Genomic DNA, 23,670 nt, shown 5'->3' on the forward strand with positions numbered 1-23,670 from the left:
CCACCAAGTAAGTGCTGATTCTTCCCCTGCTCTGGGCCTGTCCCCTGGCTAGATGCTGAGCAGGACTCACAGGAGCACAGAGCATGAGCCCTCAACGTGCTCAGAGCAACCTGAAGCCATCTGTCCAGGTCCCGGTGCAGCTGGAGCAGTCCCTGAGCACAAGGACCAGGGAGGGGAGGGGAGGCCCCATCAGCGGAGAAGGCTCCAGAAGAGAGGCAGGGCTCGAGCTGGTCTTGAAGGGTGAGTGGCCCTGGGAAGTCTGGAAGGTGGTGGTGGAGCTCGAGGAGTGGGCAGTCTCAGCGGGTGGGTGTGGCTGGGGAGGGGATGAGAAGGGACTGCCTAAGTGACAAGAGAGAGGTGTGGGGTTCACAGGGGAAGAGAGCAAGTCGGAGGTGAGCTAGAGCCATGGCAGCTATCAGCCTTGAGCAAGGCATCGGGGTCTCTTCCATTCGTGGAGCTGCAGGATGGGAGACAATGACAGATGGCACATGGTCCCTCCCCAGGACACGAGAGGTGAGAAAGGCTCACTATGCCTCCTCATATGCCAGTAGCATGAGACAGCTCCTACTATTTGCCAGTCAGAGTGATAAGCCTTATATTCTTCAGAAGTTGTTTTCAATGATAGACAAGTCATTTTTGCTACCTAAGCTCAGTTTCCTTCAGTAGGTTCCGTGGAACACCAGCCCTGTTCTCTGTGTTCAGCTGTGTTCTCTGTGAATGGAGAAGCCTTGCTGCTGCAGCCCGCGCTTGGAGGATCACCATACCCATGGCATCTTAAAGGCCCTGATAAGTCCTGCAACAGAGGATGCCTTTTGCTTTCGCTAGAGAACTCTTTTTCAAGGGACTCCTAGGAACATCTCATGAAACTAGTGGGCTCTCAGTCTCTGCCTTATCCCATTCAGTCCTTGCAATTGCCCTGAGGACATGGGGTTATAGTCTTTACGTCTGATGAGAACACTGAGACCAAGAACTTGTGATCTGCCCAGTGATGTGCAACTCGGACTGGTCAGGTTAAAGTCCAGGACTTGACACTGCGAGTCAAAGGTCTGTCCCTAATTCCATGCTGTGTTACAGCACACGTGTTGCTCACACGGCTGCCTTGCCCCAGAGTGCTAGCGTGTTGAGGATAAAGGACCTCTGATTCATGAATCATTAATAATTGGACAAAATTTTGCAAAACTAAAAAAAAAAAAAAAAAGAAAAACTGTATACATTAATTACTTTTTATCAAAACTGTCCCCTGAACAAGACCTACATTGGTGAAATTCATTGTATGACCAAACAATTGTTACTTGAAAAAAAAAATGATAGGGCCGGCCCGGTGGTGCACTGCTACAGTGCGCCGCTTGGGAGCACGGCGGCGCTCCTGCCAAGGGTTTGGATCCCACATACAGACCGGTTCCCACTCACTGGCTGAGCGAGGTGCGGGTGTGACACCGAGGGTTGCGATCCCGTTGCCGGACACGAAAAAAGACAAAAAGGAAAAAAAAAATGATAAACTCAAACTCTGGATTTTGAAAGATTACATCCTTTCCACCAAGATATTTCTACAAAGCTGAACAACAGCCACAAAGGATAAACGCTGGCTTACGAACAACGGCTAAGACTTGTTTTTGAAAGATTTATATTTCATGAGAACCGGGTTAAAAATTAACTGAAAAAAAATACTGAAGGAAAAAAATTTAAAGAATATGTTTTTGCAGAGCAAAAATGAAGATATAGCGCAGTCTCCAGAGAGTCAAATTCACAGAGGCAGAAAGGAGAGTGGGGGTGGCCGGGGGCAGGGAGCAGGATGGGGCGTTAGTGTTTAATGGCCACAGAGTTTCGTTCTGGGAAGAAGGAAAAGTGCTGGAGACGGATTTTGGTGATGTTTGCACAAGAGCGTGAACAGCAGGATGGGGCGTTAGTGTTTAATGGCCACAGAGTTTCATTCTGGGAAGAAGGAAAAGTGCTGGAGACGGATTTTGGTGATGTTTGCACAAGAGCGTGAACTCTACTGAATGGTACATTTAGAAATGGTTAAGCTGGTAAATTTTATGCTATGTGGATTTTACCACAATTAAACATTTAAAAATGAAAAAAGAAATAGCAACCTATAATAAAGAATATGTAAAAAAAATTTTTTTTTTTAAATATACAACATGGGATCTTTGCGCTGTCTGGGAGAAGAGGGAGACGTGCGAGAGCAATGGCCTCGGATTCCCTCTGCTTTCCCTCCCGGGCACTGCCTTCTCTGTGCTCTGGCTCACGGGCCTGCCTTTTGCTCCTCTAGCACGTACGGTTTGTGTCTATGCTGAGGCCTTGAACTTGCTTTTCCCTGTGCCTGGAACACTCTCCCCCAGGTCTTCACAGAGCAAGTATTTCCTGAGCACTCACCGTGTGCCAGGCTCTGGTCTAGGTGTTTGGGATGCGTGAGTGAGCCGCCGCCTTCAGGGAGCTGCTGTTCTAGCCGACCATAAACGATGCGTAGTAAACACTGGTCAGCACAGTGCTCATGCAGGGAGTTAAAGCGGATCAGAGCAATGAAAAAAAGAAAAAGTGGAGCAGGGTAAGGAAGATCAGGAGCGGTGAGGGCTGGGTAGTAATTTTAAATAGAATCATTGGGGTCAGATGCATTGAGAAGGTGGCATTTGAGAAAAGCCCGGCAGGAGGCAAAGCAGTTAGTCTTGCAAACATCTGGGGAGAACCGTTCCAGGCAGACAGAATAGTCAGCCCGAAGCCGTCAGGCAGGGACCTACTGGTGTAAACGGTACAGGCTCAGAGTTCAAGTCAACAATCGGACCTAATAAACATATTTAAAGGTGCTGAACTTCATTAGTCTCCAGGGAAATGCAAATTAAAACCTCACAATATGATGCTTATCCATACCCATCAGAGCAGATAAAATGGAAAAGATAAATGTTACTAATGCTGGTGAGGTTGTGGAGCAACTGGGACTCTCATCCCCTGCTGGATAGAGTGTCAGCTGGTACAAACCACTGTGGAAAGTTCTCTGGCGATGTCTGCCTGGGCACAAGGCCACCTATGACCCAGCAATTCCACTCTCAGCTGCACACCCGAGAGCACGGCGCCTGGACGTTCCCATACAGATAAGTACATGCACAGGAGTGTTCATAGCAGCACTACTGATAATAGTCAAAAAGGAAACTACCCAAATGCCCCTCAGCAGTAGGAAAGATCAGCAGCCACACACATGGCATGAATGAACTGCCGCTGAACCCAACCAGAGGGAACAATCTCACAAGCAGGATGTCGAGTGACAGTCAGACGCATACAGTGTGATTCCATTTATATGAGAATAAAAGAACAGGCAAAATAATCTGTGGTGATAGAAATTGGAATAGTGATCACCCTGGGGTGGGGGTTAGTCACTGGGAAGGGGCACGAGGGGGCTTCTGCAGGGCTCAGAATGTTCTACTCTCGCCCCAGTTCTGAATAGGGAAATGTACACATTGCATGATTATGATTTGTCTATTTTCTTCAGATATGTTAAGGTTTCAGGGTTTTTAAAAGAGATTTCTGTTTAGGATAATAAAAGGAAAGAGTCCGGCCTAAGCGTGGAGGTTGAGACGCATCCAAGAGAAGCCTCGTGGGGAGCCTGGGAGGGGGCTGGGCTGTGAGTCTCCACCTCCTGCTTTCTCTCACCAGGGGCCGAGATCTAGAAGGGTGGGGCTCGTCTAATTCATGTTCATAAACACATTTCTAATACATCGCACGAAGGTGCACAGAATGACTGACTGACCGCATGGAAGGGATCCCCACAGAGGCAGGTGCTCTGCAGGGAGAGGGCAGGTGTGGGTGTTGTGTCCACGTGGCCAGTGCTCCGACCTTCAGTTTCAGGCTTGTTCAGATTCTCAGATGGAAACCGAGGATAATAACTCCCTCCCCTTCCCGCCGAGAGAGTATGGTTGGGACGACCAAATGAAATAACTCAGAGAAAGGCAGGGAGCACTCGAGTGCATCTGTGGTGCTCTGGTGTGTGTCACCTGCTTCCGCAGGCTGCATTGGTATCAGGATTGCTGGGGTCACTGAGGAGAGTTCTCAACTATTCACAAGCTCAGTCCCTCCATTTTAAATACTCAGGCTTGGTTACCTGTGTTTTCACAGACCCAGCTCCTCCACAAGTCTGCTCAGCTGTCCGTTGATGCAGTCACCGTTTCCTGACACCTTCTGAAGGGAAATTGCTATGACACGTGCTGTCTGTGATTGGACGGAAGCAAACCGGTTTGGGCCTGTTCTGATTGGAGGTGTCAAGGAAGGATCATCTGAGCTAAGAGCTGCCCCAAGGACCCTCACTCACTAGAAAACCTGTGCTCCAAGTCATCCCTACACTTCACTGTCAAATGTCCCCTTGCCTGGGCTGGCAGCTTTACTCACAATAGACAAAGATCAGAAATAAGTCACCCTCAACAGGAGAATGGATCACAAATGTGGTATCTGTATATGGGTAACGGAGTACTCCTCAGCAGAAAGAAAAACAAAGAGTGAACCACCGCTGCATGAACAGTACAGACTGGACTGGATCACAAATGTGGTATCTGTATATGGGTAATGGAGTACTCCTCAGCAGAAAGAAAAACAAAGAGTGAACCACCGCTGCATGAACAGTACAGACGAATCTTCCCCTTACGAGGAGCGACTGTCGGGCTGGATCTCAGACCCCTCTGCCGCGTCCTGTGCAGGTCATGAGTCTGGTAAGCAAAAGAAAATCCGAGCAGCCACTGGCAAAGTGCACATGCTTTATTCCAGACGTGAGCTCTGCCGCCGGCGGTTCAGAGCCACTGCCTTCCACAGTGAAAGTCCCCAACAGCGGCACCGAGCCAAGGGGCACCCGGTCACGCACGTGCACTGACACTACTCTTATGTCACTTGTTTACAACGGATGTGCTGAATCATACCCTGCTGGATGTGAGGCGAGAGGGCCTGACCATACCGACTCCATTTTCTTCACAGTGACGTAATCAGAGGCAAAGGAGAAAAGTCCCCTTGCCTGACAATTTTGTAGTTGAACCATTTTATGCCTTGAATATTTTAAAGTCAGCAGTAACAGGGCATAGCAATCAGCTGAAGAAAGGGTGCAGATCTCATCAAAGGCTCAAACTCTTGGCAGACAGAGGGACTACACTGGGCTGCAGAAGTTGGCTGTGATAACCAGACTCCTTTTAGGAGTATGTGTCCGAAGGACTTAAACCTGATCTTATTTTTATTCCTCTTACCCCACAGAATTTTGCCTTATTGTAAAATTTGTTTACACTTGATAGATCACAGTAAAATATTTTATGCAACAAAATTATGTACATAAGTTAAAATTAAAGTTTTATTTCTTGTGATAAAAAAAACCCAAAAGGTCTTTGTTTTAGGTAAAGTAGAATATCACCAGGGTCTCATTAACTGTCTGTCTGTCTATGCTGCAGTAACAGAATATCTGGGTAACTTATAAACAACAGAAATTTATTTCTCACGGTTCTGGAGGCTGGGAAGCCCAAGATCAAGGTACTGGCATCTGGTGATGGCTTTCCTACTGCGTCCTCACATGGCAGGAGGTAAAAGGCAAAAGAGAGAACAAACACTGAGTCCTCACAGAGCAGGAGAGAGAGACCCACTCCTGCAAGCCCATTTCATAGCAGCACCCACCCATGCATGAGGGTGGAGTCCTCCGATGTCCTGAGCATTCCCCGTCAGGCCCCACCTCTCAACACTGTTGCGTTGGGGATTAAGTTTCCAACACATGAATTTTAGGGGGCATATTTAGACCATAGCACTAACCCACCACATTTCTTGCCAATATGCGTACCTCTGCAATGAAGATCTCTGGACATTACGTTTCTTAACACATTTCTGGCCATTTTTAAGATTACTTTCCTATGATGATCACATTTCTTGGTGAATTAACAGGTGAAAAAACATTCCTTTTCATGAGAGGTGGTATAGGGCAGTGGTTAAAGACGCAGACTCTAGGGTCAAATTGCTTAGGGTTGAATCCTATCTTTGCCACTTATAGGCTGTGTGACCCTGGACAAGTGACCTCCCTGTCTCTGCAGAATGGGCGTAATTGCAGTACCTACTTTGCAGGATTGTTGTATAGGTTAAACGAGTTAATACAGGAAGAGCATGTGGAACTGCCCCGCACATGGTATGTACTATAAAGTGTTTTCTTCTTCTTCTTCACCTCCATCTCCTCCCCCTCATTATTATTATTATCATCATCATCATCAACGTATACTGACTGTTTTTCCTCTCTGCACTGGAGCTGCCTCCCAGGGACCATCAGGCAGGAGGGACAGTCAATAAAAATGACTAAGACATTTCTGACTCAGTGGTGGGTTCGCTGCCTCACTGCAGAGAGAGCTGAGCCTTGGCAAACAATTCTCATGTGCAAAGTCTGACCCTCAGGTATTGAGACTGAACTTGTAGCCAACAAACGGGAATGTATGCACGAACGTCACCTTCAGAGTACCGTCCTCTGGAGGCCATCCGTGTATGCTGGCTGTGCCACCATGGCTCAAACTATTTTAGGGGTTTCCCTGATGACTTTGCCCTCCACCACCCCAATCTGAGTTTAGTTGCTCCCTTAATGCTTGGTTAGATCTCCTTTTTTGAATGTACTCGGTCATGCTTAGGTTTGCAGTCTTGTGTGCCTGAGCTCCCCACCCATTCTGGTTGCAATCCGCTTACAGCTAGTCTTACTCAGTTCTCTATCTCCTGGCCTTGTGTAGCACGAATGTTCCATAAACACTGGTTTTCTTGCTGAGTCGTGTTGAGCCTGACTTCAGGAAGTTCCTTTGGAACCCCCAGTGTGGCCAATCTGTGTCTGATGGGGGTGGATGTGACTCCAGGAAAATATACAAAGTAATTCTAAGCCAAGTTTGGTGAATTAATTGAGCGATGCCAATTCTGTCCTCTAAATAAATTTACAAGACTGGTTTTCTTGCTGAGTCGTGTTGAGCCTGACTTCAGGAAGTTCCTTTGGAGCCCCCAGTGTGGCCAATCTGTGTCTGATGGGGGTGGATGTGACTCCAGGAAAATATACAAAGTAATTCTAAGCCAAATTTGGTGAATTAATTGAGCGATGCCAATTCTGTCCTCTAAATAAATTTACAAGACTGGTTTTCTTGCTTGGCTCCTAAGCCGGGTCTAGCTGCCATTCCCCCAGAAGCGTTCCAGAAAGTATTTTGAGCAGGGCCTTTAGAACGGGGCGCGTGGAGTCGCAAGGCCAAGGCTGACTGCGGTGCTCTGGGAGGGTCGGGCGTTCCCGTGTGGGGCTGTACTGCCGAGATTGGCCACAAGAGGGGGGCCGTGCTCCAGGCCCCACCGGGGGAACCTCGTAACTGCTCCGCGAACTTTTCTTGAAGACTGGCCCCCGGAGCCGGAGCCGCTGCAGTTCACAGCTCAGCCGGCACCTAGCAGAGCCACCGCCGCCTCTGCAGAACATCTCCTGATCGAGAGGCGCCACGACAGGGATGCCCCGGCGCAGACCCTACTCAGCCACAAACTTGAGTCTTGCCCCCTGACCTGGTCCTCCGGCAGAAGTGACCCCTGTGGTCCTGCTCTGAGACAAGTCACTGGGCATCCCTGAAACCTCTTTCTATGACTCTGTCTGGATTTGGCTGGCTGTGGGGACAAGCTCTGAGGGGCTGCTGGGGTCTCGGTACAGCTGCAGCCAACTTTCTGGCGACCATGACGAATGCTGGGAACTGAGGAGACGGGCTCTGCGGCCTCAGCCAGGGGCTCTCAGGTGAGTCTTGGTACTAACTCTGTCCTAGCACCTTCCTGGGCATGGCGTCCCAAAGGCAGCCGGAAGAGACTGGGATGAGCGGGATGGAGTCTCCAGGATGGAGAGCCTGGAGGTGCCTGCTCCAGGTGGGATAGCCCCGTGGCCTGAGCCTGCGGCATCTGCTGTGGGTGCCAGAGGGCAGCTCTTGCCTGGCTTATGTCACTGCTCAGGAGCTCACTCAGGCAGCAGGTGGTACAGGTGACAGCCCTTGTACAGGTGCAGCATGTGTGCATGTGCCCGGTGCTGGGACTTGTGAGGGAGAGGTCGTTTACAAAACCTCTGCACCTCTCCAGCTGTGTGTTATGGTGTAGGTTAGCACCGTTAGAGGGAGCAATTAAAACCTACTTAGTGATTCTCTCTCTAGAGAGGGACACAGTGGATCGTGATGATTTTTACTTGGTTGTGATGAGCTTAAGACTGGACAATCCAAAGAAGAGCTGTGAGCCATGCAGAGTTAGCTGCTGGAACCCAGAGAAACTGTCTTGGGAGCTCCCCAGCAGGAAGAACTGATAGAGTCCCCCTGATGCCCGGAGAGGGACTTGGAGAGCCAAGGTCCAGAGTTCAGTCCTGGATTGCACTCATGGTTGCCTTTTGCAAAGGGAACTCCCAACATCCTTGTTTCTGGGGCTTGCTAGATAGGAGGGAGGCCCGAGGAACCCAGAGATCCCCCAACCCCCACCTGGCTGTGTGGCAGGGTCAGAAGAGGCTGGAGGTGTGGGTTTTCATCACTGCCACCAGCTCCTGTGTGACCTTGTTTGTAAAGCCCTCACAAGTGTGTTGTCTTGAGTGAGGCTCACAGCCACCCCGACGGGCTGGCAGATACTGACCTTCCCATGTTAGAGGGGCTGCACCTGAGGCTGAGTGGGGTTGGCCGGTTGGGCCAAGTTCCCTACATAATATATAAGAAGGGGAGCCAGGATTGGAGCCCTTGTCCTCTGAGTTCCCCCCTCCCCACATTCCTGCAGGGAGCCTCCCTGGGGGGGGGTGCGGGGGACAGTTACATGGCTGAGGGCATTTTCGGCTCTAAAGTGCAGAAGCTGGAAGTAGATTCATGGCTCTAAACTGCCCTTCTAAGTGCCTTGGGTGAAAGTGCCGGAGAGTGAATGACAACACCCCTAAGAGGTCAGGAGGGTGTACCCTCCCTGCTTAGAGGACGGCCCTGTTCTTTGACTTGAAATGCTGAAGTCCAGGCTCCTTGGGCTTGATTCCCAGGACACGGTGACTTCCAGTCCCTGCCCACGCCTCCTGGCCCTGTCCCCTCCTTTCAGAGCCTCTCCTCAGCCCCAGGGTCTCCATCTGCTGTGCTAGTCCTCAGAGGTGTGACCTTCTTCACTGCCTGGTCTGGGACCCTGAAGGTGGTGACTGAAAGCGGCTGACACGTGCTTCCTGGATGGAGCAACCCTGTGGCTGAGCCAGTGCCCCCGGGTGGTTGGCTCTTGCCTCTTTGGCCTTGCTTGGCTTATCTTTAAATTGAGAATGATGGAATGATGACACCATCTGCCCACCCCGTCCTAGTGCTCCCGGGAGGAGCTCGCAGGGAGACCCTGGGTGCACACGTTTGTGTTCTGTGGCGAGTGTGCATAGACTTGGCCCAAAGGTGAAAAGACCCATGGTCTGAGGGTCCAAAGACCTGCCCCCATTTCTCAAGAAAGAAAAACAACCCCAAATAACACCTGGGCAGACAGAATGTGCTCAGGTTTCCTTTGCAAGTAGCAAACATTAGCAAAGCCGCCTGCCTGAGCATTTCCACACTCACATCTGGCCCGCTCACCAGCCCCTCTCCCCAACAGGCTCCCCCGGCTCCTGCTCAGGCCAGCTGAGAGGAGGGGAGGTGGGAGGGGCCACCCTGCAGATGCATTCCAAATAACAAGCCGCACATTCCAGCTCGGCCCAGGAGCTGAGCCCAGGAGGAGGAAGGTGGGAATGATGATGGGGCCTGCACCTCCACTGAGCAGGGAAACCCCCCTCCAGCTCTGGCTCTGTGTGACCTCCAGGCAGCAGAGCTGTGGCCTGTGGCAGAAAGAGAGAGAGGCGCTGGCCTCCTGCCACACAGCTCCTTGGGAGTGAGGCCAGGGGAGGGGTGCTGCCCCAGAGCTGTGCACTGACGGAGCCGCCCAGTGCCCCACCTAGAGGCCCTCACTGGGTGGAGGACTTGGACAGGGAGCCAGCACTAAGAGACTAGTAAACTGGACACCACCACAGCCAGCGCAGAGAAGCTGGGGCGGGAGGTGCCTGAGGCAGGAAAGAGAGATCCTGGTGTAGCTGTAGACACCTCCCTCTTCTGTCCCTCTCACAGCTGGAAGAAAGGCCTGCAGAGACTGGGAGCACCATGATCATGTGCGTGCGTGAGTGCGTGCGTGAGTGCATGCGTGTGCATGCATGTGCGTGCACCCACGTGTGGGGGTGTGGGGTCTCATTACTTTCAGAGGTAACAGCAGAAGCCCCCATCCTTCCTGGGTCATTGCAGGGTCATTGGGAGGAAGGACAGTTGTCCAGCAACTGGTCGGTTCTAGCCTCTTCCCAGCCCTAAAGCCAGAGGTCTCTGGAGACCAAGTTCAAGTCATGAAAATGAGATTCACGATGTGCTCTGCTTGGCAGAGCCTCCGTCCTTCGTTACCCCTATTTATGAAGCAGTGACATCGCCTCCTGGCCATGCCACCTGGGAAGAGGAACCGACTCATTCCTTCGATCAGCAGTGTTGTCACCCCACCGCCACCCACCAGATACTGTGTCATCTCCTCCCAGGCCCTGGACCCCTGCTTGTCTCCTCTGAGCTTCTGGGTTGAGTTTGCTCCATACAGGACCTGGGACCCATGCTCCTAGGGGGGCTTTTATCTTCTAAAGAATTCATTTTTTTTTAATGGATTTTTAAATTAAACATTCAGATAGCTAAAGAACATCAGAAATTAAGGTCAAGATAGACTGATGGCTAGAACCGAGTTGAAACTAGAGAGTCATTTGTGTGGCTCTCCAGGCAGCTTGGCTGGTTAGAGCATGTGGCTGGCAACACCAAGGTCCAGGGTCCCATCTCTGTACTGGCCAGATGCCACCAAAAAAAAAAAAAGGTCAGTTGGAGAATAATTTGTAAAATCACTGAGCATATAGGTGAAAAAAAGAATATCCAGACTTTTATGTCAATAGTTTTTAGTTTGGCTTAACAATTGATTCTTTTGGGGTCGGCCCATGGCTCACTCGGTAGAGTGCAGTGCTGATAACACCAAGGCCACTGGTTTGGATCCTATATAGGGATGGCTGGTTAGCTCACTTCAGAGAGCGTGGTGCTGACAACACCAAGAGTGCTGATAACACCAAGGCCACTGGTTTGGATCCTATATAGGGATGGCTGGTTGGCTCACTTCAGAGAGCGTGGTGCTGACAACACCAAGTCAAGGGTTAAGATCCCCTTACCAGTCATCTTAAAAAAAAAAAATTCTTTTCATTACACAAAGGATGCAAACGCATCACAGAAAACCCAGAAAATCCACAAGTGAAAAGAAATACAAAATCCCCACAATCCCTTCCAGCCAGAGTCCTGTAGTCCTTGTCTCACTGAACAATCTGCAAGATCTCGAGTACAGCCCTCTCCGTCCACCCATCATTCCCACACACATTGCACGTGTATAGACCACAAAACGGGACGGTGGTGTTACACACTATTGTGCAAACAGGGCTGCTTCAATTCAGGTAGCTAAGGACTTCCCTGGGTCAATGGACCCATTCCTGGAACACTGTGGGGTAGACCCAGAGACCTAGTGAGTCAGGCTCAGAAGACCATCCAGATGTGTGGCCCTGCCCAGGGCTCCAGAGGGCTCAGAAACTGCTGCCTGGTCACCCTTTGGGTCAGCAGGATAGGCCTCTCCAGGCCCCCAGCTCAGGGCTCCAGCCCCACCTATCAGATCCCGCAATCATGAAGGTCCAAAGGGTCTCGGTCTTCCCAAGCACTGAGCATGGGGGTGGGGGGGTGGAGGGATCAGGGTCCTGAGGACCTGGTGGCTGCACCTGGCTCCTGGTGATGAGGAGGGTCCAGTGCTGGGGCTCAGGGTCACGGAGGCAGGCCCTTGTTCTCTCCATCCATTTCCGTTTCCACCTATCGTTGACCCTCCGCCTCCCTCCCCCTGCCCCTCTCCTCTTGCTGCTGCAGGACGCAATGGAGAACAAAGCCGTGTACCTGCACACCGTGAGCGACCGGGACTCCGGCTCCCTCTTTGAGGAGCCCTTCGATGGCAGGAGCCTGTCCAAGCTGAACCTGTGTGAGGACGGTGAGTGCTTCTGGCTCAGTCTTGGGCGCAACATCTGCCCTGGGGGTAGCCTGCCCGCCACCCAACCTTGGCATTGCCATCAGGTGCTGGTGACCTCCCTGGCTAAAACTGCATATGTCGAACTTCTTTCTTTGAAAGGTCTTTTCCATGTGTTTTCTCCTTCATTCATCTCAACAAACCTGTGCAAACAGCAGTGGGAGTGCCCATTTCACAGATGGGCTCATTGTGGCCAAGTAAAGCATTAAGGATCACACAGCTCATCAGTCACAGGGGGCTCCCAGCACCAAGTCTCCTGACTCCCAGGACAGTCCTTTTGCCTCTGAGACAGAGGCTGGGGTTGGGCAAGGGTGTCTGAACCCTCCACCCAGACCCTCCTGGGGGAGGAGAGGAGCCTTTGATCCACTTCCTGAAGCATTTGTGAGGGGCAGCATACTTCCCCAAGGTGCTCACCTCTTCCTGGTGTGAGGTCCCCAGTCATGCCACAGGAAGGGTCCCCGACCCAGTGACCCAGAAGGCACGGGGTCTAGGGGCCTGGTTATTTGCTAAAACTCTGGAGATTCAGCTAATGCAGCTTCCCGTAAAGGGGCCTGAAGTTCGTTTCCAGCAGCCTGGTTCCCGTGCACCCAGCACTGAACCGGGCACTTCGTAGGTGCTTAATAAGTGCTCCCCACACGAACGAACACATTCCTTATTGCAGCACATGTAGGAGAGTAAAGCATCGTCCCCTCTTCAGAGAGGAGAAGCTTGAGGCTTACAGTAGAGCCTTGCGGAGACTGCCGGCCAGCTAGAACCTTCATTCATGTGTTTTCTCCAGCAGCTTATTTTGTTTTGCTCCTTTCTGCCAACTGCTTCTTGAAATGATGCGAGCTTACAGTAGAGCCTTGCGGAGACTGCCGGCCAGCTAGAGCCTTCATTCACGCGTTTTCTCCAGCAGCTTATTTTGTTTTGCTCCTTTCTGCCAACTGCTTCTTGAAATGATGCGAGAGAAGTGACTCCCCCTCTTACTCCCACACGGTCTCTCCTCCCGCGGGTGCTGAGTGCAGGAAGGAAGCAGGCAGCTCAGGGAGGCAGGGAGCGGGGACAGTCTCAGCAGGCAGAGGAGACAAGGTTTGGGCTTCTGACCGGTACACCTGCTCACTGCGCCCTGGTGAACTGTCCACTGTGACAGCTCTTCCCCCAGATTCCAGCCAACAAATATATTTTGAAGACCTACAGTGAGTCAAGGTATGGGTGAGGTGCCAGGCAGGCTCCAAAGAGAAATTAGACCGGTCCTTGCCCTCCAGAAGCTTATGATTCCAGTAGAAGGGGCTGGCATGGAACAGTCCCCCCAAATATAAAATAGGACAAAACAGGTGTGAATAGTGAAGTCAGCAGGGAGGCGGCTTTTGGGAAAAGGCCTCCAGGACTGAAAAGGNAAAATCACTGAGCATATAGGTGAAAAAAAGAATATCCAGACTTTTATGTCAATAGTTTTTAGTTTGGCTTAACAATTGATTCTTTTGGGGTCGGCCCATGGCTCACTCGGTAGAGTGCAGTGCTGATAACACCAAGGCCACTGGTTTGGATCCTATATAGGGATGGCTGGTTGGCTCACTTCAGAGAGCGTGGTGCTGACAACACCAAGTCAAGGGTTAATATCCCCTTACCAGTCATCTTAAAAAAAAAAAAATTCTTTTCATTACACAAAGGATGCAAACGCATCACAGAAAACCCAGAAAATCCACAAGTGAAAAGAAATACAAAATCCCCACAATCCCTTCCAGCCAGAGTCCTGTAGTCCTTGTCTCACTGAACAATCTGCAAGATCTCGAGTACAGCCCTCTCCGTCCACCCATCATTCCCACACACATTGCACGTGTATAGACCACAAAACGGGACGGTGGTGTTACACACTATTGTGCAAACAGGGCTGCTTCAATTCAGGTAGCTAAGGACTTCCCTGGGTCAATGGACCCATTCCTGGAACACTGTGGGGTAGACCCAGAGACCTAGTGAGTCAGGCTCAGAAGACCATCCAGATGTGTGGCCCTGCCCAGGGCTCCAGAGGGCTCAGAAACTGCTGCCTGGTCACCCTTTGGGTCAGCAGGATAGGCCTCTCCAGGCCCCCAGCTCAGGGCTCCAGCCCCACCTATCAGATCCCGCAATCATGAAGGTCCAAAGGGTCTCGGTCTTCCCAAGCACTGAGCATGGGGGTGGGGGGGTGGAGGGATCAGGGTCCTGAGGACCTGGTGGCTGCACCTGGCTCCTGGTGATGAGGAGGGTCCAGTGCTGGGGCTCAGGGTCACGGAGGCAGGCCCTTGTTCTCTCCATCCATTTCCGTTTCCACCTATCGTTGACCCTCCGCCTCCCTCCCCCTGCCCCTCTCCTCTTGCTGCTGCAGGACGCAATGGAGAACAAAGCCGTGTACCTGCACACCGTGAGCGACCGGGACTCCGGCTCCCTCTTTGAGGAGCCCTTCGATGGCAGGAGCCTGTCCAAGCTGAACCTGTGTGAGGACGGTGAGTGCTTCTGGCTCAGTCTTGGGCGCAACATCTGCCCTGGGGGTAGCCTGCCCGCCACCCAACCTTGGCATTGCCATCAGGTGCTGGTGACCTCCCTGGCTAAAACTGCATATGTCGAACTTCTTTCTTTGAAAGGTCTTTTCCATGTGTTTTCTCCTTCATTCATCTCAACAAACCTGTGCAAACAGCAGTGGGAGTGCCCATTTCACAGATGGGCTCATTGTGGCCAAGTAAAGCATTAAGGATCACACAGCTCATCAGTCACAGGGGGCTCCCAGCACCAAGTCTCCTGACTCCCAGGACAGTCCTTTTGCCTCTGAGACAGAGGCTGGGGTTGGGCAAGGGTGTCTGAACCCTCCACCCAGACCCTCCTGGGGGAGGAGAGGAGCCTTTGATCCACTTCCTGAAGCATTTGTGAGGGGCAGCATACTTCCCCAAGGTGCTCACCTCTTCCTGGTGTGAGGTCCCCAGTCATGCCACAGGAAGGGTCCCCGACCCAGTGACCCAGAAGGCACGGGGTCTAGGGGCCTGGTTATTTGCTAAAACTCTGGAGATTCAGCTAATGCAGCTTCCCGTAAAGGGGCCTGAAGTTCGTTTCCAGCAGCCTGGTTCCCGTGCACCCAGCACTGAACCGGGCACTTCGTAGGTGCTTAATAAGTGCTCCCCACACGAACGAACACATTCCTTATTGCAGCACATGTAGGAGAGTAAAGCATCGTCCCCTCTTCAGAGAGGAGAAGCTTGAAGCTTACAGTAGAGCCTTGCGGAGACTGCCGGCCAGCTAGAGCCTTCATTCACGCGTTTTCTCCAGCAGCTTATTTTGTTTTGCTCCTTTCTGCCAACTGCTTCTTGAAATGATGCGAGAGAAGTGACTCCCCCTCTTACTCCCACACGGTCTCTCCTCCCGCGGGTGCTGAGTGCAGGAAGGAAGCAGGCAGCTCAGGGAGGCAGGGAGCGGGGACAGTCTCAGCAGGCAGAGGAGACAAGGTTTGGGCTTCTGACCGGTACACCTGCTCACTGCGCCCTGGTGAACTGTCCACTGTGACAGCTCTTCCCCCAGATTCCAGCCAACAAATATATTTTGAAGACCTACAGTGAGTCAAGGTATGGGTGAGGTGCCAGGCAGGCTCCAAAGAGAAATTAGACCGGTCCTTGCCCTCCAGAAGCTTATGATTCCAGTAGAAGGGGCTGGCATGGAACAGTCCCCCCAAATATAAAATAGGACAAAACAGGTGTGAATAGTGAAGTCAGCAGGGAGGCGGCTTTTGGGAAAAGGCCTCCAGGACTGAAAAGGATTTTAGAAGAGGAAAGGTGGGGAAAGGCTCTCCCAGCTGAGTTACACTGAGCTGGACGGGCGTTTCTGTTAGGTCCCCGCACTGGGGGAGAGAAAGGCCAGGGGTGCTGCCCCACTCGGCGCTGCCTGTCAGCTCGTCAGCAAAGGTGAAGGTGACTTCCGTATCATGGACCCAGCTCTGTCCTCACCGGGACGTCAGAAAAGAGGCCTGGCTTGGCAAAACAAAAACAAGCATTGGGGTACAGCACGGGCGGGGTCATTGGAAGAGACATTAAGGCCATCCCGGGGTGCCAGGGGGCCACAGGGTAAGCGGTGTCACTGGGACCATCACACCCTCTTCCCTTCACCTCATTTTTACTCTCCTTTTTTCTGAACCCCAGATTATAAAATCTCCAAGTTGGGATATGACACTGTCCTGTGCCAAACCCAGGCCCTGATGGTGTGGCCCAGGAGGCCCGCATCTCTTCCCCGCTCCTCTTTTCCTTTCTTCCACAGTCCTGTTCCTTTCCCACTCGCTGTGTAATTCTCTCACGTAGCGTGTTTATTGTTCGCTGTCTGTTCCCCTCAGCAAGAACATAGCCTGGACAAGGGCAGGCATCTCTGTTTTGTTCAATGATGTCTCCCAAATGCGGCACGTAGTAGGTGCTCAGCAAGCATTTGTTGAATGAATGAATGAACTAATGATTGAGTGCATAATTGAAGGAAGATAAGGAGGTGGGGGAGCCCCGCACCAGGCACCCTTTAGTGAATTAGACGGTGAGGTGAAGTGTCAGGCCTGGGAGCAGCCCGAGTCCCTTGCTGGATTTCCTCCTTGAGTGGAGGGCCAGAGGGAGGCAGAGGGGACGGCACCTCCTCTCACTCCAGGCTGGCTGGGGGATGCTGGGATCAGGGAAGCAAAGTCACAAAGCGCAGCCACATACTAAGGTGTGACTCAGACTTTGATGCAGGTTAGAGGTCACTGTCTGCCTTGTGCAGGTTCCAGCCTCTGTCTTATTCCCCTGCCCCGTCTGTGCCTTCGTGTCCTCCTCCTGGGGTGGCCCCACCTTCTCCACCTGTCAGCACCCCACTCCCCAGCTCCATCGCTCTGCCCCGGAGGCGTGTCCTTGTCCTGGGCCTCAGAGTGCCCCTCTGTCTGTGTTCCTGCGGGGCTGGGGCGAGCCCGGCCGTCTGCTGGGTAGTGTGGTCTCCATCCTCACCAGGAGGTCAGATCCTCGAGGGCGGGAGGTGTTTGGCTCATCTCTGAATTATCTCGGGGCCTTTTACGTGGCAGGTGCTCAGGAACCTTTGTGGAGTTGGTAGGTGAGGGTTCCTGCCCGGGAAGGAGATGCGGAGGCATGGGCTGATGGTGCCGACTCCCCTCACCTCTGGATTCAGAACCCCAAATAGAGGAGGAGCCAGGTGGGATGAAAATACAGACTCCGCCTTACGCCTGCTGCAGCGCCGCAGGCATGTGGCTCGGCCCTGTAGCTCCTCCAGCCAGCAGGAGCGCCCATGCCACCTTCCCTGCCCACCCATCAGGGACCGGGGCAGTGTGGACAGGCTCCTGGGAGGCTGAAGTGCTGCGCATTCCTGTATTAAAGGCTCGGGCGGACACTGCAGAGAGGGAGGGACATTCCCTGCACAACCAGAGCTTGGGCAGGAAAAGCAAGACAGAAGGTCCCCGGGGTGCAGCCCCCCACTGCAGGCTTGGGCAGGGCTCACTGTGGGGGACCCTTCCCCAGAAGAGTGACTCGCTGCCTTTTCTCTTTCCTTCTCCCCTCCCCTCCTGCTGTGGTCTGAATGGTTGTCCCCTCCAAAGCTCAAGGTGAAGCTTTATTCCCATTATGGTATTTGAAAGGTGGGGTCTTTAAGAGGCGATTGGATCACGAGGGCCCTGCCCTTGTGGCTGGATTAGTCCATTCACGGGTGAACAGGTTAATGGATGAACACATTGTCATGAGAGTAAGGAGAGGAGGAGGCACATGAGGACGCCCAGACCTCGTCCATGTGATGCCCTGTGCCACCTCGGGACCCTGCAGAGACTCCCCACCAGGAAGAAGGCCCTCACCAGATGCGCCGCCTTGACCTTAGATTTCCCAGCCTCCAAAACCGTGAGAGAGAAATTTCTTTTCTCTATAAATTACTAGTTTCAGGTACTCTAAGAAAACAGACCGAAACACCTCCTCTCCCCCACCCCCTCCCCTCCACCCTGGCCTTTATTTCTTTCCTCTTTCACTTACCAGGTGAGAAGGGGAGGGGAGGGACTGCCAGCTCCAGTGTGTCACATCCCATCTCCTCCAAGGCCCCCACACCCCCTGCTGCATGGTGCCTGCAGGACGTCCCCAGCTCTGGACCCCTTGGCTGGGCCACCTCTGAGGAACCTGCCTCTTCCCTGTATCTCAGTCACCAGCATCCTCTGGGGATGCTGTGGATGGGAGGGCCACAGGGCAGGGTGGGGACCGTCCTCCTCACCCGGCAGAAGGGTCCGCCTGTGGGGCTGGAACTGCTTGGAAGGGCCAGTCCCGGGATGTCACCGTCTCTAACGGTGATGCTCACTCACACCTCCCTCTGAGCAGCAGCCCGCACCCCTCCCCGCCTGCCCGCAGCCTCTATTTTGTGGTCGTGCAGCTGCGGCCTCTCCGCTCTGGCGCCAGGAGGCAGGAGGCGAGGCCCGGGAGTGGGTGGTGCTGGCCGCCTCCTCTGCAGCGCTTTCCGAGGGCCAGAGAGAAGTGTGAGTGTCAGAAAAATATTGCAGTCGTGCTCGCCCCGACTCAGCCCCACTGTGGCGTCATCTGTGGCCGCAAATGGGAAGGTCATGGAGGTAATGAGTTACACATGCTCCAGGCCGCCTGTAGCCGGGCTGCTCGCTTGGCGAGGGCCCGGGCTCCCCCTCTCCATCCTGTGTGCCTTTCCCATAAAAAATTAAATTACATTCCTAGGGGAACCCCCACAGCTACCTTCCCGCCCACCAGATCTTTCTGGTGCATTTGGCAAGGCCGAGGGCTGCTGGGTGGCTACCCAGGATGGGAGTGGGTTTTCAGGGAGGGTCACTGCCCTTTACAGGTTGGAGATCAGGCACTGCAGCAGGGGAAGGGTAGGGGTGACCAGTCATTCAGAGCTATGGCACATCCGGGGCTGTCCCTGGAAGCAGCAAGCACAGCATTGTTGGAGAAGCCTGGCTGTGGGACAGCTGGTGGCCAGGTGGGCTCCCGGTCTCTCTGGCCACATGGGCTGTCCCTCCAGAGACGGAGCCTGGACTGCAGTCGCCAGGGCTCGGCTCCCTGGACCACACGCTTGCAGCTGTGTGACCTTGGGCATGTGACCTCAAGCTGGGTGCAGGGGGCTGCTGGTCGCCCCTCTATTCCCACCTGCAGCCATTCTTCCCTCTGCCTCGCTGGAGCCCAGCAGGAGACGGGTGGAGGGAGCACTTATCCCCAGCCCCTGCCCTATGGGGTCACCTCGGCTGGTCGTGTCCCTCCACCAGAGGTCACAGCTCCTGGCAAGCTGCCCTTGCACATGGGCTTTCTCCTCCCAGGTTGTAGTAAGTGCTCCCCACCCCTGACCATTTGGGCCCAAAGGTGGTTACAGCCCAGGGACGCTTGCTCCCATCCTTGTGGGTGTTCACACCCTGGCAGGCCTTTGCATACATCCCCTTTTCTAAGCCCCATGAAGTTTCTGAATCTGAGTGGGCATCTGTTTCCATCAGAGCCCCACAATCTACTCCCCAGTGTCCTCATCTTTAATAACGTCACCAACCTCACATGTGCTGTGGGAGTGTAAGTACTATAACCTGTGTAAAGCACCTCGCACGCAGTGGCCCTCCATCCACACTTCCTTCTCTCCCTGCCCTTTGGAGAGTCCCCTGCAAAACCTGGTGGAGTGGGGGAATGTGGCACCCACACCACCTCTCAGGGACCCCAGGCCTGGGGCGTGTTCTGAGGCTGGTCCTTACCTTCTGCTCGGGAAAGCTGAGTTTTGGTTAGTGGGCTTCTCATGAAGCTTAGATACTCAATGACATCAAGCAAGTTCTTTTAGACCTATTTCCCAAATACTAGAATCTGTGAGAAATATCCTGGTTCCCTGGGGCTCCTAGTTCTGTGGGGGTGTGACAGCCTATCCTTCTCCCACTCTGCTCAGAGGCACTTTGCCCCCAGGGGTCTTCCTGAGGTTTGCATTTCATTGTCCCTCATGGAGGCTGGGGTCTCGTGGAGGTGTCAGGAAAGAGGTGGAGGAGCCCAGATCCAGCAGGGGCTCTTCCCATGCAGAGAAGCCCCACCCTCTGCCTCCGCCCAAACCTCTAGCCCCTGAGCTGTGCCATCTGTACATGGCATTACTCCAGGAGTGAGAAGGGAGGATGGCCTGGGGGGATGTCACCTGCCTGTCCTGCCAGCTCGGTACACTCTGGAGTGGGTGAGACTTGGAGGAGATCCATGGTGAGGGCAGGGCCCTGGGTGGGCAGATGGACTTCAGGAGGCTCCCTGAGCAGAGGCTTGCTGAAGTGGGAGTGGGTATTCGTCATTGTACGACCCACTTCTCCACCCGAAGGCCTTGCTCTCACTCGTACCCTTGATCACTCATTCATTCATTCATTCATTCATTCTTTCACTTCTTCACCTTCATCTTTCAACAAGGTGTTTCCACGGGGCCTACAGCTGCTCTGTGCTGGCTGTGTTTGACGAGGGGTAGCAGGAGCCATGGGACAAAGCCCCTGTATCAGTCCATTTCTGTTGCTTCTAACAAAATACCTGAACTGGGTAATTTGTAAGAAAACAAAATCTACTGCTTATAGTTTCAGAGGCTAGGAAGTCTACAGTTCAGAGAACACATCCAGTGAGGGTCTTCTGTGGTGGTGGTGGATTTACAGCAATGCAGGGGTCTCACATGGCAGAAAATGGTGGAGCAGAGAGACAGACTCACCTCTCACATGCTTCTCTTTACAAGCCCTCAGAACCACACCCCTGACCACCATTATTAATCCATTCACTACTGCAGGGTCCTACAATCCAATCACCTCTTCAAGGCTCCACCTTTCAATTACCATAATAGAATTTCCAGCCCTCAACAGGTACAGTCAGAATTAAACTTCTAATATATGAACTTTGGGGACATAATTCAATCAATCCACAGCATCCCCTGACTGCTGTCATCTCACCATCGCTCTGGCTGGTCTGTCCCCTCTCTCTCCTCCCTCCCTCCGTGGTGCAGACCAGCATGAGGTCAGCTCACATGCAAAACTTACCCAAAGGAGATCCAGGGAAGGAAATTCAGGGTGTGGGCCACGTGGTGGGTGCAGACCCCTCAGACCCCCACTCACCTCAGTCACCTGAGCCCAAACTTAAAGTTCTGAACGGTCTCACTGCCTCCACTGTGGGGATGGCATTGGCTGGATTGTAAAGAGCACAGGCTCTGGAGCCCGTAGTGAAACCTGGACCAGGTTCTTAGCCTCAGCATCCCCTCCTGTGTAAAGTGGGAGACTCACAGCACCGGCTCGAGGTTTACCGCTAAGGCTACGTGAGCTGGTCCCCGTCAGGCCTTCCAGCCTGGTACATGCGGAGCACGCCGTGAATGTTAGGTCCCACGACTGACGAGTACTGGGGCGTGCCTTCTGTCTCTCTCCTTGTGCCCTGGGCCCTGCCAGAGGGCTCTAGTCCCTGCACAGTCTGTTATTGGTCTTCAGGACAGTGAGCTTCATTCCCACCTCATTCCCAGGTCTGCTGGGTGCTGACTCGCATTTCCCATAATGAACAGCACGCATTACACCCCCTGAGTCTAGAAGCCCTGACTTCTCGCTGTCTCTTCCCCAGGCCTTGGCCTGCTCTGCCCAGCCCACCAGCCCCTCAGTGGCAGTTCTGTTGCAGCTGTGTGTGTCTCAGTCCCCCTCTGACTGAAAGCTCTATGACGCTCAGCACTGTCTGCCTTGGGTTCACCCTAATGTCCGGACACTTAGCACTGTGCCCCGCACACGGCGGGCACCTCTGCTTGTTGAATAAATGAGCACATTCAACAAACCCATAAGGGCCAGGATGGAGGAAGACTGAGAGGAGTGAGTTTAAGACAGATAAAAGAAGCTGTGACTTCATTCATCCAACAGACCATGGGGCTTTAGGGCGCTTCCTGCCCTCAAGGAGCTGAAAGTCCCCAGTGATACAGACATGTAAATAGAGCCTGATTGTAACTTATCAGTGCTCTAATGGAAGCACACACCGAGTACAATTGGAGGGAGAACGGGAGCCCTAAGTCTGCCTGGGATGGAAGGAAGACCTCCTGCGGAGACACACACAGCCCACACTCTTATTTATACTGAAACTAAAGCCAAATCGCGGAGGGCCTCCCGCTCCATCCACAGGGACCTGGGTCTCTGGAGGCAGTGGGAGCCTGCAAAGGGATTCAGAGCAGAGAAAGGATGGGTTCGGAGTGTTCTGGAATGATGGCTCCAGCTGCAGCAGGACATTAGGCTTTCCATTGGGAAGGTCACTGGTGACCTCTGCAGAGTCCCTTCAGTGGAGTGGATGGAGAAGAAGCCAGAATGCAATGGATTAAATCTGACTTAAAAGGACCCAATGCAAACTCTTCTTTCAAGGTGCCTGGTTGTGAAGCTGCAAAAAAAATTGAGGGGGTGGGAGAAGGGGTGTAGGGTCGGGCCCAGCTAGGATAAGCCAAGACGGGCAGGGGTGATGGCAACAGAGGAGATGAGAGGTGGCCCACCCCTGGATGTGGACTTGTGCCCTGGAGCTGACAGAGCTGGGCGACAGATCGGTGGGCCATGAGGAAAGGAGGAGAGTCCCACTGGTTGTGAGATGGTTGTGAGGGGAACAGGTGGGGGGGGGACAGGAAGGAGAGCGGGGTTCCCAGGAACAGGAAAGGGTGTGTCAGAGCAGAGGCTGGGGGAACAAGGGATCCCAGGGGTGACAGGTGAGGGCGGGGAAGTCCAGGCCACAGTGGGAAGATGTGGAAAGTTGGGGAGAAGGATGGGGTCAAAGGAGGATAAACAAGGCTGTTTGGGGATGTTAGTGGGTGACAGAGGGGTCTTCACAACCCTGGGGTTTCCATGGGTGCTGTGGATGGCATGTTTGTGTCCCCACAATACATATGCTGATATCTGACCCCGATGTGATGGTACTGGGAGGTGGGGCTTCTGGGAGCTCATGAGGGTGGAGCCTCGTGAATGGAGTCAGTGGCCTTATCCATGAGACCCCCGAGAGCCCCTCACTCTCCTTCCACCATGGAAGGACACCGTGAGAAAACAGTGTCTGTGAACCAGGAGACAGGCCCTCACCAGATCCTGAATCTGCCGGTGCCTTGATCTTGGACTCCCGGCCTCCAGAACTGTGAGGACTAAGTCTGTTGTTTGAAAGCCGCTCAGTCCATGGCACTTTGTCACAGCAGCCTGAGCTAAGACAGTGGGGCTGTTCTAAGCTGGGACCGAGGACTCAGTGATCCTGCCAGTTGACCTCAGGGCAGAAACCGATGGCGAGGTGCTGAGGTTTTCGGGGAGTGGTCTTCCAGGTGCATCCGGAGTCCTAGGGCACCCCACCCTCATCCTGCCACAGTGGCGTGTGGGCCTGGAGAGGGGTGGCCTTGTCCTGGAGCACAAGGAAACTAGAGCTCATTTGGCTGTTGTGGAGGTGAGGAGGGCAGAGGACAGGGGAGGCTGGGGAGGACTGGGGGGGGGGAGGGGGGGGGGGCCATTAGGAGAGAGGATAATACACTGTCTCCCCCCACTGAGCACGAGGCACAGGCAGGTGCTGTGCTCTGGGCTTCCATAGATGGTCCCCACTAGGCCTCGGTATCTATTATCCCTCCCAGTTTGTGATGAGAAGATGAAGTCTTCAGAAAAGGAAATTGGGGCCGGCCCTGTGGCAC

The 23,670-nt window shown here is 53.3% G+C and overlaps 1 protein-coding gene across 2 annotated transcripts in view; it reads left to right on the forward strand.

The window, feature by feature from the left end:
- The first annotated feature begins 11,921 nt into the window (after positions 1 to 11,921).
- SCARA5 (scavenger receptor class A, member 5) overlaps positions 11,922 to 23,670 on the forward strand; it is a 109,728-nt gene continuing 97,979 nt past the window's right edge. Inside the window, exon 1 of one of the 2 annotated variants that reach the window (XM_008575873.1) lies at positions 11,922 to 12,033. In XM_008575873.1, the coding sequence (XP_008574095.1) occupies positions 11,922 to 12,033 (112 nt within the window). Of the gene's footprint in view, positions 12,034 to 14,419; positions 14,532 to 23,670 lie in introns of those variants that run through there. The other variant, XM_008575874.1, reaches the window with a different exon arrangement.

This window comes from Galeopterus variegatus, unplaced genomic scaffold, assembly GCF_000696425.1.
Source record: "Galeopterus variegatus unplaced genomic scaffold, G_variegatus-3.0.2 Scaffold1249, whole genome shotgun sequence".
In the NCBI taxonomy this organism is placed as follows: domain Eukaryota; kingdom Metazoa; phylum Chordata; class Mammalia; order Dermoptera; family Cynocephalidae; genus Galeopterus; species Galeopterus variegatus.